General features: G+C 48.7%; 1 protein-coding gene across 1 annotated transcript; it reads right to left on the reverse strand.

Moving 5' to 3' along the window:
- Positions 1-321: 321 nt before the first annotated feature.
- On the reverse strand, positions 322-4,185 carry LOC135811420 (uncharacterized). Its single transcript, XM_065324658.1, has 2 exons — positions 1,146-4,185; positions 322-1,047 (listed from the first exon to the last, which is right to left on the reverse strand). The coding sequence occupies exons 1-2, from the start codon at positions 4,164-4,166 to the stop codon at positions 1,045-1,047; spliced, it is 3,024 nt and encodes a 1,007-aa protein (XP_065180730.1). The 5' UTR covers positions 4,167-4,185; the 3' UTR covers positions 322-1,044.
- Positions 4,186-14,183: the final 9,998 nt, after the last annotated feature.

The following is a 14,183-nucleotide window of genomic DNA, read 5'->3' on the forward strand; positions in this document are numbered from 1 at the left end:
AATCCATGTCACATGACCTATCAATTGTTATGTTATGACATAATGCCGTACAACTTTAGCTCTACTGTGTATGCACGCACGCATATCTTTGAAAGTCTTCTCAGTCGTTTTTTTTTATTTATTTTTTTTTATCACATTGCACATACCTACGGAAGAAGGGGGAGACAAAACGAAGACGAAACAAAAAAGACAACAATGGGTGTGTAGGCGCTACATGAGCTGCGCTGGTGAGATGCAGTGGACTCCCCCGACCAAGGGTCTCGGGATCGGCGTACACAGCAAGCACCCTGGGAGAGGGGGGCGAGAGGAATGGCGGATAGAGAGAGAGAGAGAGAGAGAGAGAGAGAGAGAGAGAGAGAGAGAGAGAGAGAGAGAGAGAGAGAGAGAGAGAGAGAGAGAGAGAGAGAGAGAGAGAGAGAGAGAGAGAGAGAGAGAGAGAGAGAGAGAGAGAGAGAGAGAGAGAGAGAGAGAGAGAGAGAGAGAGAGAGAGAGAGAGAGAGAGAGAGAGAGAGAGAGAGAGAGAGAGAGAGAGAGAGAGAGAGAGAGAGAGAGAGAGAGAGTAAGTTACATTTATAAAGACAGGTAAGTCTAACAAATGAGGACTGAGACCTCTACAACAGGGTTTTTACGCCTGAAAGCAGGTGCATGATTTAACAAGCAGGTTGTCAGTCTAGATTTTATGCGCAGATGGAGAAAAAGCGCAGAATTTTTGTAATGAGATGAAAAGCAGAAATAATAAGAAATAATAAGAAAAGATGAAATGAAAGCCTGCTCACAACCCCGCCCAGCCTTGCGAACTGGGTATGGTGGATTAAGAACCCGGTTCAACGCTCGAGCAAGCGCTCTCCACTCAAGGTGTTCACAGCAACTGATAGGAACTCATATGGGGAAATTATAGAAAAGAAATAATAAGATAAAGAGAATAAATTTCAACGCACCTCAATAAACGGAGCCCCACATACAGTACCTCAGAAAAGTGGATCTTCCGACCAGTGTTTTTGTTGACGCCGCAACCAGATGATGTAGCTGCTTCGCAGAGACGTCTTACTGCACAAATTACAAACAAATTGTATTCTTCGATTAGAAAATCCAAGCGCTTTCAGAGCCCTCCGAAGAGAGTCCGGGATGAAACCACGCACACCTACCTCAACCGAAAAAGAAACGACCTGCCACCCGTTCGCTCGGCATTGATCGGCCAGATCCGCATACCGCCTGTCCTTCCGCGAGTTACTGACACTGAATCTGTCCTCAGCACAAACTGTCAACTCCATCCAGAATACAATCCTACGACTCGTAGAGTACAGAACTATATCTGGTCTTAGGGTGGTAAGTGCAACACAGCTAGGGAAAGAAATCTTTGCACTAACTGAGTCGACAAGAAGTTTCCAGTCTGAGGCCGCTGACAGGAGATCAGTCGTAACCAACTTTCGTCTGGGCTGAACGCGAACTGGCTTCTCTCCCGCCTTGCAAAACGAGATGAAGTCAAGCTCATTTGAATTTTCGGTTTGTACGGTGTTTGCAGCAGTGCGGATTCGAATCTCCTCACGCATGTTCCTGACGATGACCCCGAGTACGTTGTCGTGCCTCCAGGTGTAACGTCCCTGGTCCAGCGCTACGCGACAAGCGCCAAGCACGTGGCGCGTAGTACAGGCCCAGGTACGGCACAAACTACAGTACGGATCCACTACGGTGTTTCCCCAACGGCGTAGGTTCGTCGGAGAAGGTAGCACGTCGAGGGTTGATGCGAGAAGAAATTTCAAATCCTTACCAGTACCACCGTACAAAAGGGATTTCCACGAGAGGTCCTGCCACATCACCGATGTCCACTCCAACCACTTGCCTTGCACCTGAAGAGTCTTCAGCCTCAAAATCTGCTCCTGCGCGTTGATCTCCTCAAATGTTTGAAGGAGATCCTTCCTCGGGGGTTTGGAATGCTGCTTCGGAGCAGGAGCACCCAACCCTGCACGATGACTTGAAGATGACGGTGGACGGAGAGTCCCTGAACCTACTGATGCCTCTGCACACTCCAGCTCTATTGTCGCCGCATATCGCTTTGTCAGCTTCGCATCCTTACTCCGACGCAGAGTGTACAGCGCCCTCATGCGCGCGTCCCCACTCGATCGAAGAATGTGCCATTTGATGGACTGGCACTTTTTCCACACCGTAGGAAGGTAGTGGAGGCGTAAGCCAAAGCGTTTGCGACTGCCAATAAAAAGAATGGCAGAGTTTGCGCATCGAGGTAGGCCTGACCATTTCTTCAGAAATGGTAAACACATAAAGTGCAGTTCACGTACAAAACCTTGTGTGAGTTCAAGAACCTGGAAAGACCAAGAAAGCTTGGGCACTACAAGATGGTGGTAAAGCCATAGCTTGTGGTGGTCTTGAAGCCAAGAGCCATCTACTTTTTGCATGAGAGATACAGTGAGTTGACGGATGTCTTCCCGCTGGGTCTGCTCAGAGCAATCAGCATGCAGCCTTCGCCCCAGGAACTTGAACTCTGCAGTGTCAATGAAAGCGATCTTCCTCCCTGACATTGTCAGGCAGGGATCGTAAGGTTTGTACCGGCCATCTACAAGCTTTGCTGCACTGCTTTTGCATTTGTGCGGCGCCGCCTGCATACATTGGGTCCACGAGAGAAAGTCCTCCGTGACCGCAATGAGTTTTTGACAACCTGCACTAGATTTGCTATAGAGGCCTAAGTCATCAGCAAAAGCTGTTTGGGACACTTGCAAAGGGGCAGATTTAAAATCATAGGAGAGGCAACTTAATTCAGGGGCTGCAAGTGAGTCCAGCAGAAGCTGGAAACAAATATTGAAAAGGACCGGGGACAAGGGGCACCCCTGGAAAACACCAATGTTGTAATTAAAGGTGGGTGTGTGTGGTTGTACGACGAAAGCGCAAAGACTGTCGTAGTAGGAAAAAATTAATTTCCTGAATTGCAAAGGAAGGCTGTAGTGGGTTAGAGCATACTGTATCAGATTGTGGCGCACTGAACCAAATGCATTCTTCAAATCTATCCACGCAATGCAAATTTGGCGTTTTGCCGTCTTTGCATCACGCATCGCCTCATAACAAAGTGATGTATGCTCTAAGCACCCAGCCTTTGCAGGCATAAATCCTTTCTGGTTGTCACCATCGAAGAACTTATTGCCTAGCATATGTTTCAAGAGGCGCTTTGCAACTAAGGTGAAAAAGATCTTCCCGGACGTGTTCGCTAGAGCAATCGGTCGGAATTTCGAAGGATCATCAGACACCTCCCCCTTGGCCAGGAGTGTGATACACGCTACCTGCCACTGCCTTGGAATGATCTTGCTCTCCCAAACCCGCCCAAAGATGGTGAAAAGAATGGATTGAAGGGAGGGACAAAGCTTCCAAACTATGTAAGGTATCTTGTCAGGACCCGGTGCAGAGGTGTTGGGACACTTCTTCAAAACATTCTGAAATTCAGTCCATGTAGGGGTCCCCTCATCGACTGGGTGGGTGCAATCCCGGGGCTTCCCTGCACTGGGGCAGGATTCGTACGAAGTGGCACGATCCTGGTCTGCATATGTGTGTTGGAAGTACTCAAAGCAGGTAGTGTCAGAGAAAGTGGGTTTGACATGGTTGGTTGGTTGAAACAATTTCTTTCCGAAGGCATATGGGTCCTTGAGAAAGGCATCCTGGTCCCTCTTGTTCCGGGATCGATCGTCGTACATCTTTTGTTGTTTCAAAAGACGCTTGATTTGTTTTCCAATTGAAAAATACTCATTTCTGAGCGCTGCAGGTACTTCGTCCGGGTTTTTGATCTTACGAAATTGGCGCTTTAAATCACGCCTGTGAGCCCGGAGTTTTTCCACTGCACGGTTTTTATTTGCATTCTTGTGTTTTGGTGGAGGTGGTGGTGGTTTCTGGTCGAAAAACCAGTGAATGAAGTTCTCTAGTTTGTCCAGAGTCTCTTCGATGTTAGTGTTTTTGAGGTATGAGGTTGGGAAATGTTGAGTGAGATGGATCTTCAACTGAGCGTTTATTGTGTGCCATGCCTTGGTGTTTTTGGCTGACGGTAGCAGTAGGGACTGCCGGACTTCTACCTTGTCCATGTCCCGTTGATTCAGGACATGAAGTAAAGACTCATTATGACAGGGAGTGGATTCGTGCGGGATTGTTCGCAATTCATCTCCAGGAGTCATTGTCTGACCTACAGATGGGCTGAAGTGAGAGAGAGAGAGAGAGAAAGAGAGAGAAAGAGAGAGAGAGAGAGAGAGAGAGAGAGAGAGAGAGAAAGAGAGAGAGAGCGAGAGAGAGCGAGAGAGAGCGAGAGAGAGAAAGAGAGAGAAAGAGAGAGAGAGAGAGAGAGAGAGAGAGAGAGAGAGAGAGAGAGAGAGAGAGAGAGAGAGAGAGAGAGAGAGAGAGAGAGAGAGAGAGGAGGGAGAGAGAGAGAGGGAGAGAGAGAGGGAGAGAGAGAGAGAGAGAGAGAGAGAGACAGAGAGAGAGAGACAGAGAGAGAGACAGAGAGAGGGAGAGAGAGAGTGCACAAGAAAGAAGAGAGAGAGAGAAAGAGAGTGAGAGAAAGAGAGTGAAAGAGGTGGAGAGATATAAGTATAGAGAGAGAAAGAGTTCAGCGGCATATCGTCGCTATGACTATAATGCTACTTTGAGAAGAGGGTCAACATAATGATTTGCGTCCACTGATGGCAGGCCAGTGTGATAGATGTGCATGGCTAGCACCAGTCATGAGCAGAGCACCAGTCACTCTGTTGCAGGTGACGGTATGCAGCAGTCTTGAATCTCTGCAGGTGTTTCCGGGCTGGCTGCTTGTCCAGAATTGCCTGTGGCAGTCTATTCCACACTGGCACGATTCAGTATGGGAAAGAGCGCAGAAGGTAATCAGGAGCTCGTGGCGAGAGATTCAGCTCAAGCTGGTGGGGATGGTGCTGTGCTTGGGCTGCTCGAGTGCGGCAATGACGTGGCGGTATAGCCGGCGGGGGACACATGGCTGCAACTTGAGGCAGACCATGGCCATACATCAGTTTGTACAGTAGGCAGAGAGCAGAGAACTTTCGCCGAACAAGGAGGCTGGACAGCATCCAGCATGGCCAGGTGTGAGGGGGCTGATCCCATCCACGCAAGGAGGGCATAATCCAGCATTGGCCGGACGAATCCTTTGTAAACAGTCACCCTGCCCGCGTGGCTGAGGAGGGGTGCTGCCTTCCGCAGGAGGCCCAGCCGCTGCTTAGCACGCGATGCCACTTGCCGTGGGTGGAGTCTGTAGCTCAGTTTAGTATCAAACGTCACTCCGAGCACCTTCACAGATTCATCAGGCGGGAGAGGAGTTCCGCCAAATGACAGCTGGGGAGGCACTGTATCCTTCCGCTGGTGCGACAGAGTGATAGTTTGCGATTTTGATGGCTCAAACGCAATCTTCCATCTCTTTCCCCAGGCATGGAGCTCATCTAGGCTGCGTTGTAGTGAGGCATTCGAGGCTTGGTCAAGGAGGGAGTACAAAGTTGTATCATCAGCAAAAGTGTTCAGGTTTGTGCCATGCGACAAGCAGCTTGAGATGTCGTTTACGTACACGAGGAACAATGTAGGTCCAAGGATACTACCTTGTGGGACGCCAGACTGGACAGGGTGCACCGATGAGCTCTGGCCATGAACAACAGCTTTAATGGTGCGACATTGCAGGTAGTGGGTAAGCCATGCGAGCAGTGAACCCCCTATCCCCAGCTGGCGGGCCTTGTAAAGTACGCCAGCATGAGACACTTTGTCAAAAGCCCCCGCTATGTCCACGGCAACTGCTTGCATAGCTCCACCTTCTGCCATGGCATTGGCCCACTCATACTGTAGGACAGTCAGGAGGTCTGCAGCTCCGGTGCCACGACGAAAACCGTATTGACGAGTATTCAGCAGACGGTGGCGTTCCAAGAAGTTGACAAGCTGGGAGTTGGCTATACTCTCCATTACTTTCGACAGGATGCTGAGGAGAGACACAGGTCGATGATTCGAAACAATTGACTTGGAGGACTTCTTGTGTATGGGGGACACATGGGCTAGTTTCCAGGAAGCTGGCTGGACCCCTGCTCTGAAGCAGCAAGAGAACAAGCGAGCAGCAGGCTCTGCCAGCTCCCTGTGGCATTCCTTGAGGACTCTAGCTGATATGCCATCGGGGCCAGTGGCCTTGTGCGGATTTAACGCCGCTAGTTGACGACGGACATTGGCTGGACGAAAGTGGATGGCTGTGATCTGAGGTGCCGTGGCATCAAGTTGCATAGCAGGGAGCTGATCAGAGGCAGAGAAATCGTTGGAGCCGAGGCTGCACTTCATGGCAAAGTATTGGGCAAAGCACTCGGCTTTCTCCCTAGCAGTGGTGTGCTCGTGTCCAGATCTGTCGACCAGGACAGGTATATCGCTTTGGCGGCTAACACCAGCAGCTCGCTTAATAGCTGTCCACCATTGCTTGTCTTGCAAGGAGCCAGATGACAGCTTTCTAGAAGCTCGCTCTTTGCACTGCTGTTGGGCATGTTGCAGAACATGCACACAATGTGTAACGGATGCCAGGAAGGTTTCTTTCTGTTGCAAGCTATCGGGGTCTTGCCTCCAAACTCTCCAGGCTTGTTGCTTTAGGTGCACCGCTTGTTGGCAGGCAGGTGTCCACCAGACCGGGTCAGTGGCCATTACTTTAATGGTCTTGGAGGGAATAAACTGAGACATGGCATCACGCACAATTCCTGTGAGGGCTTCACAAGCAGCGTCAGGGTCATTTGATAGGACAGTTGGCAAGTGAATGCGGCTAAGATGTGCGCGCATCCTTCCCCAGTCTGCTCTAGCATACTGCCAGACGATTCTTAGGGCCGGTTGCTCCTTGCGGGGACGTACGGTCTTGAACTCCGTTAAAATAGTGACATGGTCTGAGCGTCCAAGCGGCGGACCAGTTATGACAGATGCTGCACCTGGGAGGTCAGATATCACTAAGTCCAGTGTATTGTTCTTGCGGGTTGGTTCGGAGACATGTTGGGTGAGGTAGTGCGAGGCGCACAAGTCCTCTAAGGCTTCCCCGGCAACAGTGGTCTTGGTGCTGCCCAGCCAAGCGGTGTTGTGGACATTGAAGTCACCCGTGATCAGAACATAGTCACCGAGGTGCCGGACAGCGAGCAAGGTCTCCTCAAGATACTCAATAAGACTGATATCTGACTCACTGGAGCTCCCAGACCGGTAGAGGGCGCAGAATACAATTTTATGATGATCACACGTTTCAATAAGAAGCCAGATGATTTTTTACAGGTTGAATCTTGTCAGTTTTTCGACTTCGTGTATTCTGAATAATAAACTACTTGTCTCTTGTCTACCGAACCTAACATGGCGCAGTGAACTACTAGTAACCTGAGTACAGAATAATTGACAGCCTGTAGTTGTCCGTGAATTCTGTAGCCTTTTATTTTCAAACGATCGATCCTGTAGCATAAGTGTCTTGTAGCTGTAGAATTAATGAGCCGCGGCCAGCAAAAAAGGTACTATAGAAAATTATATGTATGAACCCTACTCCTTTGTCATGTCCTGGATCCGCTCCCTTGTCTCCTTTGCTTTGGTTCGATCCTGCAACATGAGCCTCCGTGGTCACCGTGCTTCTCCCTACCGCAGTCGTTTGGATGCTGGCAGTCAACGACTGTCAGTTGCGTGACTGAGACTCTTGCGGAGTAGCCGTGTCTAGCCACACTTTTATTATCCGATGATCTTGGTTTTTTTGCTATGATTCCGTGATTTTCTGTTGGTTGCTTTTCTGCTGTGCGAATAAATGCAGTGTCCACACATTAAAAAAACTCACTATAGAAAATTACGGAAATTGTTCAGAATGGGAGTTTGAAGGTCAGAATGGACCGTATGCGTGTTAAAACAAAATGGCGTCACGATTTATTGAAAGTGGTATAGTTGGTGGTACGAGTGTTCCAACCCATTTGAACTTCATACTGTTCGTCTTCTTTTTGACATGCTCTCTTTCCATCGTGCTTAGCTTTTGTTTGTTGAAAGCTGTTTTGGCTTTCTCCTATACCTCTGGGGGATGCCAAGTGATGGTTTTGAGAGGCTGGTGATGGCTGTGAGCGAGAGTTTGCCGATCGACGTCGTCCTCGCTATAGCGATGAAAATACTAGTTACTGCGCACCTGGCAGATATCACAACACGTCGGAGCGTCCAGGAGCAAAGGAATCTTGGGTTTTCACTGGAATCCAGTTCCTCCAGCATCGTGTAGCCCACCGTCGGTGAATGGCGGTCCAGAAAGGTCGAACCTGGTCTTCTGCAGCATCTCGCAGTCCTGCGAGGCACACTGAATACGCCTGTCATGTATTCTACAAATAAAAATCACGAAGTAGTGGACTTTACAGTGATGAGTCTATCCTGTATGCTGCAAAAGACGCAGGAAATGTGACTGGTGTCTGTACACTCAGTGACTGGACGCCAACACCCCAGTCTTCTCCTGCAGGATCTGTTTGACATTGACATACCGGTATGCAGTGGGTCGAAATTGGCCTGGTTTGGCAGCTATCTTCCTGGGTGGATGTTGCAGGTTTGCATTGGCGCGTCGTCCAGTCCGACATTTTCTTGTAACTTTGGAGTACCTGCAGGGTTTGAGAGGTTGCTCGTGCTGTGAACACATCTCTACTGCCTGTCTCGTCCTGGAAGTGCCGTCTCGCCGCTTCCTTGCTCTACAGTCACGCCGTTATTTCGCTTTGTTTCGTGGTGCAGCTCAAAACCTGCCCAAACAACTGTGAGCTCGCAACATGGTATGGACAAATTGCACCACTCATGCTGGTTAACTAAAACCGGGATAGTCGAGTAAGCGATTTCACTCCCTGGGCCATGGCAAGATCTGTTCAGCGCGGGCTATTCCAACCTCCAAGTGCATAGTCACCGATCGATCCATGCGATGGTGGTTGACCTACAAAGAGCCAAGGTCTACGAGTACTACTATTGGATGCTGTCTACATGCAGTCAACAAAATCAAAGTACCTCAGTATGCCCCAGAATAGGGCATGTGCATCTATAGCATGACACAACAGGGGTTCTGGCGGTACCTGTCAAACAAGCAGTAGCGACTAGTGCCAGCTACCTATTGGAGGCTAGCCGCTACAGTCTGTCACTGGAGATAATTATTATGTTCACTGTTTAGACTGAGCACAATCAATGATGCCCAATCAATCTGCCCAATGTGTGTTCTGTTCCACCTAATTATAACGTCCCATCGCATCAACCCTACTACACGCACATGTCGTCACTCTAGCACGACTTGTGTTATTATTGTTTATTTTGATTCGCACGATAAATAGAGCACAATAAACGTTAACTTGACCGAAGGTTAAAGGCGACTTCAGATAGAGGAACACATCGAGTTACAGGTACCGGCATCAATACAGTATCAGAGAGAAACAAACAAAAATGAGAGGTACGGAGAAAAAACTCTCGTAAGCCCAAGGGGAAGTGGTTGATGAGGGATGAATGCACTCTCCACGCTCATCTACACTGTTCGTGGAAATGCACACATACATACAATAATATACAACATAGCAATAGCATGCACAGAACCGAACAATTTCATGTTCACACATGCAAGCACAGACCTGAACATTAGTACCAAAAGCCGATACAGACAATATCCCCATACACACAGACGCACACACACACACACAATGTCCCATGTATGCGCCCGTGGCGGGAAAATCACGCAAATCTACAAATGCACTGGATGTGAACCCACAGATTTTCTCTTATAGCAACGATAGCGGATCTGATTCTGAATGAAACACACACAATACAATCATTGAATGCCCATCCGCAGGTGATGGCAGGTCCTTAAAGTGTTGTGTTAGCCTGAAGCCACGCAGGATCTAGGAGGCAAGACAAAGACTGATTTATTTACAACGAGCATGCATAATTATAGATGAGAGAGAGACAATACGGAGAGGGACAATACGGCGACAAACACTATACACAACATCTCCCTTTCCGGGGAAGGAGGGGAAGAGAGAGAAAAGATGTATCTACACAATATATCCCTTTTCCGGGAAGAAAGAGGAACATGAAAAACAAGATTGAGAGACGAGCTAGGGCCTACACGTACACCAGTACAGTACTGTCAGTAGCAGGGCATGCCTAGCATCTGCACAGAAGAGATTTTTTTTTGAAAACTGAAGAAGTTCGAGGCAAAAAAATGAGGAGATCGAGAGCGAAGAGAAAGAATAAAGAAGCACACAAGGTCAAAACGAAAACAAATGAAATACAAAGAGGGAATGAGCTACAGCTAACCGGCATACGCCTGGCAGTTCCTTCCGTCACGAGTCAGACTTGGTCGATCCGGAGCGCTCGTACCGTGACACCTCTATCTCTCCCAGACGGATGGGTTGAGCACGGCATGGGGACATGGCGATCAGTGCTCAACAGCAGGCTTATCGGAGCTACCGAGAGATTGAGCATGCGAGGACGACGAACTGGCTGGACAGGGACGGCAGTCAGCAGAGACAAGGAGCAGTGGCGTGACTGCTGCTGAAGAGTAGAGTCCACGAGTAGGACGACACGAGTAGAGCGTAGTGCATGCCGGGCATGACTGGACTAACAACCAAACTTCTCAGACTGACGACGACGACGCATGACGACGACGATGACGAGACTGTCCCGGAGCTGGGGATGCTCGACTGCGGGCTAGAGGCGAAGGGTTCTTTCCTACAGTCGTAGAAACCACAGCTGCCACCATGTTGTGTTAGCCTGAAGCCACGCAGGATCTAGGAGTCAAGACAAAGACTGATTTATTTACAACGCATAATTATAGATGAGAGAGAGACAATACGGAGAGGGACAATACGGCGACAAACACTATACACAACATAAAGAACAGGCAGTGTTCCAGTGATGGGGAACAGAACTTCGAGTGGCGAGTGAGGTATACACACACGTGCGTGCGCCGGCACACACTAAAGTACTGTAATTTCCCAAAGTTTCGGTGTACTTTTATTTTCGGTACTTTCGGTGCGGTGCGTCTGTTTCATACCTAAAATTTCAATATACCGATTATCAAAGGGCACAATGCTGCAAAACTTCACTCGCGACCGCCAGCTGTGCCATGCAATTGTCGGGTCAAGGCGTCGTGCCCTCTCAACGGTGACTGCCAGTCTTCCGACGTCATGTACGAGGCGCATGTAGCATCCAACGAAGTCAAGACCTACGTCGGCATGACTGCTACCACATTCAAGCAGCGCTACAACAAACACACTTCGGACTTCCGCCATGAAAAGTACGCCGCATCGACTAAGTTGTCCAAGCACATCTGGGATCTGAAAAACGAGAACCGCGGATTCGACATCAGATGGGAGATCAAGGATAGAGCACCTTCGTACAGTAACATCAGCAAGAAGTGTGGCCTATGCTTAACCGAAAAGTTCCACATCCTGAAAGCTTCAAAAGTTACCTCCCTAAACAAGAGAAGTGAGCTGGTATCTAAATGCCCTCACCAGAGCAAGTTTCTGCTGGCCACCCCTATTACATAGACAGCTATGACCGCTGCGGGTTTTTTGACGCGTGATTGCAGGAATTTGTGTGCGCTTAGATTTGTCATACGAACGCAGATGCCTGTGTATACGTGTGGACATGTGTCTATAGGTGTGTGTATATGCGTGTGTGCGTGTGTTTGTGCGAGTTAGGGTGTTTTGGGTGGGTGGGTGTCCTGTGTGTGCGTGCGCCCGTGTGCAAGTTAGGGTGTTGTGGGTGGGTGTATGTGTGTGTTAGTGTGTGCGTGTATGTGTGTATGTGTGTGTGGGTGTTACTATGTGTGTGCGTGTTAGTATGTGTGTGTGTGGTGTGTGAGCGAGATTAAGCGCGTACTTGTTAGTGCTAGACCTACGCCTACTGCATCTGCCTCTGAAATAGCCCGTCCCTGTATACATTCACGCGATTACTCCTCTCGCTATCGTATTATCACACCTCTCTCCACTTAGATATACCAGCGCTGCCTCCTATTCCATTATCGTTTTCTGATGATTGGTTCAGCCATGAAACTCTGAGTTACAACGGAATAAATTTGCCAAGGTTTTCATTGTGTGCCTTTGTGAATATACCGAACAAACACTAACATACATAATCCAATAGGGAACTGCTTCTCTGTACCGAAAATTTCTGTTCACCTAACCTGGCCTGTTGCCCTCATACCGAAAATATTGAGCACCAAAAATTTCTGAAAATAGAGTATTCAGAAATAGAATCGACATTGTTGTATTCATTGGTTGGGGAATGGAAAGGAAAATAAAACATTGCTGTAGGTTATTGTTGTAAGGACACTGGGAGCACAACAGAAAGGTAAGCAACTTGCTTTGAAGCAAAGAAAGTTATTATTCCACGGATCTCAGAAGGAAGGAACTTTCCAGAATGCTGCACTGGCAACAGGCAGCCTGCATGTGCGCGGCCCCTGCAGTCGGTCCAGCTGCCGGCCTTGCAGCGCTGAAAAGAATGTGCAGTACAGCATGTCACATAGTATCGCAGCCTGGACAAATAGGCGCTGGGAAGTCCTAGTTATGTGCTCACCTACACCACGATGCACCAATCTTCTGAGCTACTTTGGCAACAACTTTGTCCACTTGAGACTCCCATGGGCTGAGCCAGTTGTTGAGGGCTGCACCAAGGTGGACAGCAATGACCGCTGATGGCAAGGCAATCCATGACACACAGTCACTAGGGCATCGTCAACATGGCGCTGAGGCTGGATCGATAAAATTAACCTTTAGGCTGCTGCGGGGTTGACAACGAGACCGCTGTCTCGAAGCTAGTCAGTCAGCCTGGTCACCGCCATTGACGAACCAGTCGCCACCGCCAGCAGTGGCCGTAGGTTGTGACAAGTGTGGTGCAATATTGTCAACAAATTCAGTACTCAGGATAAGATGAGTGACAAAGGGAACGTTGTGTTTGATAATATTGAAGTGAACAGGAATGATCCCAAACCCTGCGCGTACTCCACCGTGAGTTACAAGAAAATTCCGGACTGGACGACGAGCAAACACCAACCTGCTACATCCAACCTGCTCCATCCAACCTGCTACATCCAACCAGGCAGATACTATTACGATAGCTGCCAAACCAGGTTAATGCCGACCTACTGCATAATGTCAATGTCAAACAGATCCTGCAGGAGAAGACTGGGGTGTTGGCGTCCAGTCACTGAGTGTACAGACACCAGTCACATTTCCTGCGTCTTTTGCAGCATACAGGATAGACTCATCACTGTAAAGTCCACTACTTCGTGATTTTTATTTGTAGAATACATGACAGGCGTATTCAGTGTGCCTCGCAGGACTGCGAGATGCTGCAGAAGACCAGGTTCGACCTTTCTTGACCGCCATTCCCCGACAGTGGGCTACACGATGCTGGAGGAACTAGATTCCAGTGAAAACCCAAGATTCCTTTGCTCCTGGACGCACCGACGTGTTGTGATATCTGCCAGGTGCGCAGTAACTAGTATTTTCATCGCTATAGCGAGGACGACGCCGATCGGCAAACTCTCGCTCACAGCCATCACCAGCCTCTCAAAACCATCACTTGGCATCCCCCAGAGGTATAGGAGAAAGCCAAAACAGCTCTCAACTAACAAAAGCTAAGGACGATGGAAAGAGAGCATGTCAAAAAGAAGACGAACAGGATGAAGTTCAAATGGGTTTGAACACTCGTACCACCAACTATACCACTTTCAATAAATCGTGACGCCATTTTGTTTTAACATGAATATCGCGGATTGAAAAAAATCATTTTCAGTTGAGCTGATTTTTGTACTTTTTACGAGTTGTTTCCTTGAGGAGGATCGCTTCAAGATTTTGTTTTCATCTTGACAAGGTATCAAGTGGCGCAACTTCATCTTTCAACAAGTGTGAGTGCATGCAAGACGCGTACTGAAATTAGAGAAGCCACAGAGTGTCATGGCATGCACGAGTAGAATACGAAGCCTAGAAATTTGCGGTGCGAGCGTTGACGACCTCGCTGCGCTACGGGAACATGACGAAAGTTGTTACGGCCTAAACAGCAGTGATACGATCGCTGAATCGTCTGGCTCAGACAATAGTCACTCAAATTCGGACACACCTGCAGAAAAGCGGACCTGTTTACCTCTGGAGTCGCAGAGCAGCGATGACGAGTATTTCAGCGATGCAGAGGATACCACTAGCGATGGAACGAGTGCAGCA

The sequence above is a fragment of the Sycon ciliatum genome, chromosome 3 (genome assembly GCF_964019385.1).
Source record: "Sycon ciliatum chromosome 3, ocSycCili1.1, whole genome shotgun sequence".
Classification (NCBI taxonomy): Eukaryota; Metazoa; Porifera; class Calcarea; order Leucosolenida; family Sycettidae; genus Sycon; species Sycon ciliatum.